This window comes from Xenopus tropicalis, chromosome 8 (assembly GCF_000004195.4).
Source record: "Xenopus tropicalis strain Nigerian chromosome 8, UCB_Xtro_10.0, whole genome shotgun sequence".
Lineage (NCBI taxonomy): Eukaryota > Metazoa > Chordata > Amphibia > Anura > Pipidae > Xenopus > Xenopus tropicalis.
In genome coordinates, this window is record NC_030684.2 from 124,927,104 (window position 1) to 124,929,780 (window position 2,677).

Here is a 2,677-nt window from a genome sequence, read left to right on the forward strand (position 1 = left end):
CTAGCATCCCAGAGATAGGTGCCTCACATACAAGCTTGAAAGAAAATTCAGTGAAAAAATCTAGTCTTCTTTTCTTCTTCAACTTATATATCATCTTTATTTAACGGGTTATGGAAACCAATAGCAGACTGATCACAGTGCAAAACATAGGGAAAGGGATTCTTTCTATAATATTTAGAATAGAAGTTAACTATGTAATTTCTGTATCCCTGATAAACCCCTCATTGCAATTAAACAGCCTCATTGATACATAACATTCCTGTGTAAGAGTTTCTTGCTCTAAGGTTTTACACGTATTTTAATAGAGTGGTAGGAAATGAAAGAACACTTGTTAAGCATATAAAGAAGCAACTATTCAGAGTTAGTTTTATAGACTTTATTTTGTATCTAGTTAGTATTAAAATGATTCCTGACAAAGTTTTAACCTCCTTGATTTTATGAGTGCTCTCTTTACATCCTTGTTTCTGAAGGTATAAATAAAGGGATTCAAAAGTGGGGTCATGATAGCATATATAAGGGCAAGGAACCTGTCATACTGGGAACCTTTAGGCACAACATACACAGTGATAGCCGTGATATAATGCAAACCTGCTACAGTGAGGTGGGAAGAGCAGGTGGAGAAGGCTTTCTGTTTAGATTCAGTGCTGTGGATCTGAAAAATGATGACAATGATATGGATGTAGAGTCCAACAGTTGCTATAAATGGGAGTACAATAGCAAAAAAGGCCCCTGAGCTTGTTGCCACTTTAGTGATGAAAGGATCAGAACAAGCCAAGGACTGCAGAGGAGCAAAATCACAAAAGAAATGGTTGACCTCATTAGGGCCACAGAATTCCAATCTTGCTGTAAGAACAAAAGGAATGGATAAAGTGACAATTCCAACAATCCCTGGTAGAACAGCGAGCTGCACACACAACTTCTGGGTCATGATAGCAGAATATTGCAGGGGGTTGCTAATAGCCAGGTTTCGGTCAAAAGCCATGACGGCAAGCAGGTAACATTCTGCTGTTCCCAGTGTATCAGTGGCAAACAGTTGGGTGAAGCAGCCAATGAGCGATATTCTGTTCTTAGCCGCAATGAGATTAGCCAGAAGATTAGGGATAATGCAGGACACAAACATCATTTCTGTTACAGCTAATGTGCTAATAAAAAAGTACATTGGAGTGTGAAGGGAAGGTTCAACCCTTACTAGAAAAATGATAGCCAAGTTCCCAGAGACACATGTAATGTAGATAAGCAACATGGCAAAGAATAAGGGAATCTGGAGCTGGTATAGATCTGAAAAAGCCAATAAAATAAACTCTTCCACAGACGTCCTATTGGCTTTATCCATCAGACTGGATGAGTCCACCTGTAAAACGAATGAAGACGTTGCTGTATAAAATCTTGAAATCTTATATTTCTATGTTTTACCTATTTATCACAAGCTAGACTTTTATTTTATTTTTTTAATGTTCCATAATATTGCCACTGGTTTTAACAGCTGTCTCTAATAGTGTAATGTTATTATTAAAGTCTTCTCCTATCGTTGCATAAACCGATGATTTTGAATATCCTAACTATGGAAAGAGAATCTCATCTTTGGCCACATCAAGCCTGCCCAGTAGGTATCTAGGGGATCCCCAACTAGATACCAATCATGTAATCATCATTTTAGTTTCAAACATGGCCCAATAAACAGCTCACTCATTCAGGAGAAAACAATATTGTTATAATAATAAATAATGACAGTCATTACTGGCAAATTGTAGAGAGAAAAGTTATCCTATAGAACTAATTTTTATATAAATGTGTGCAAATTACTGCTAATTGGAGTGGCACAGTATGTAACATGTGTATGCCGATACAAAGAGCCTACAGAGGGTCCAACTACTGTACTTTGGCAGAAGTCAGATTTATCACCTGACATCTGCTACATTGGTTAAGGAGTCAGAACCAGAAGTGCAGAAAATGTAAATAGTCATTAAACACTGCTTTTTACTGAATTACCTTTCAACCACTGCAAATTTGTAGTTGACTTTAGAAAGTTGAGTAGAATTGTATTTTTCTGTTCCCATGCAAAAAAATAAATAAATAGTTTTGGGTTGAGGTCCTGTTAATGTATCCATTCATTTCTCTTCTATTTTCCTTTCTTGTGCCAATATATTTTATTAAACCAGAATATATTTAGTGATTTCTTGGGTACTGTAGCTGTAAAGATATTATGGGTGCAAAAAAAAAACTAAATAAATCAATGTAGATATGTGGATAAAATATAAGGCAGTGCCTTTTGGAAGATAATCCCCACTGAGTATAGAGTTAGGAGCAACAATCTGATAATTACAGGGAAATACCTGTAGCAGAACTGCAAATACAAACAAATGCAGGTGGTAAATAGCAGTATAATATATAGCAGTGATAGCTGGAGCTTCGGGATAGACCATTATTTGATGTGATCCTATTTTCAAGTGTTTGGAACTCTACATTATACAGTACCTCTGCCATATAATTATGAGATGGTTTAGCAAATACATATTTATAATGTACAGTATATTGAGTTAAGCACTTAATCTGCAAGGTATGTTGTCTGATATCTAACATAACAGGAACTTTGTTATCAAAGATATGTTCTGCCATTGGGCAAGCAAATTGAGCCTATGATTAAGGGTTCATACTTGAAACTCATGGTTTTAATGAA

The 2,677-nt window shown here is 36.0% G+C and overlaps 1 protein-coding gene across 1 annotated transcript; it reads right to left on the bottom strand.

Annotated features, from left to right (window-relative positions):
• Positions 1-396: 396 nt before the first annotated feature.
• Positions 397-1,319, bottom strand: LOC100494661 (olfactory receptor 502-like). The gene has a single exon (XM_002937779.4). It carries the CDS (start codon positions 1,241-1,243, stop codon positions 398-400), a length of 846 nt encoding a protein of 281 aa, XP_002937825.4. The 5' UTR covers positions 1,244-1,319; the 3' UTR covers position 397.
• Positions 1,320-2,677: the final 1,358 nt, after the last annotated feature.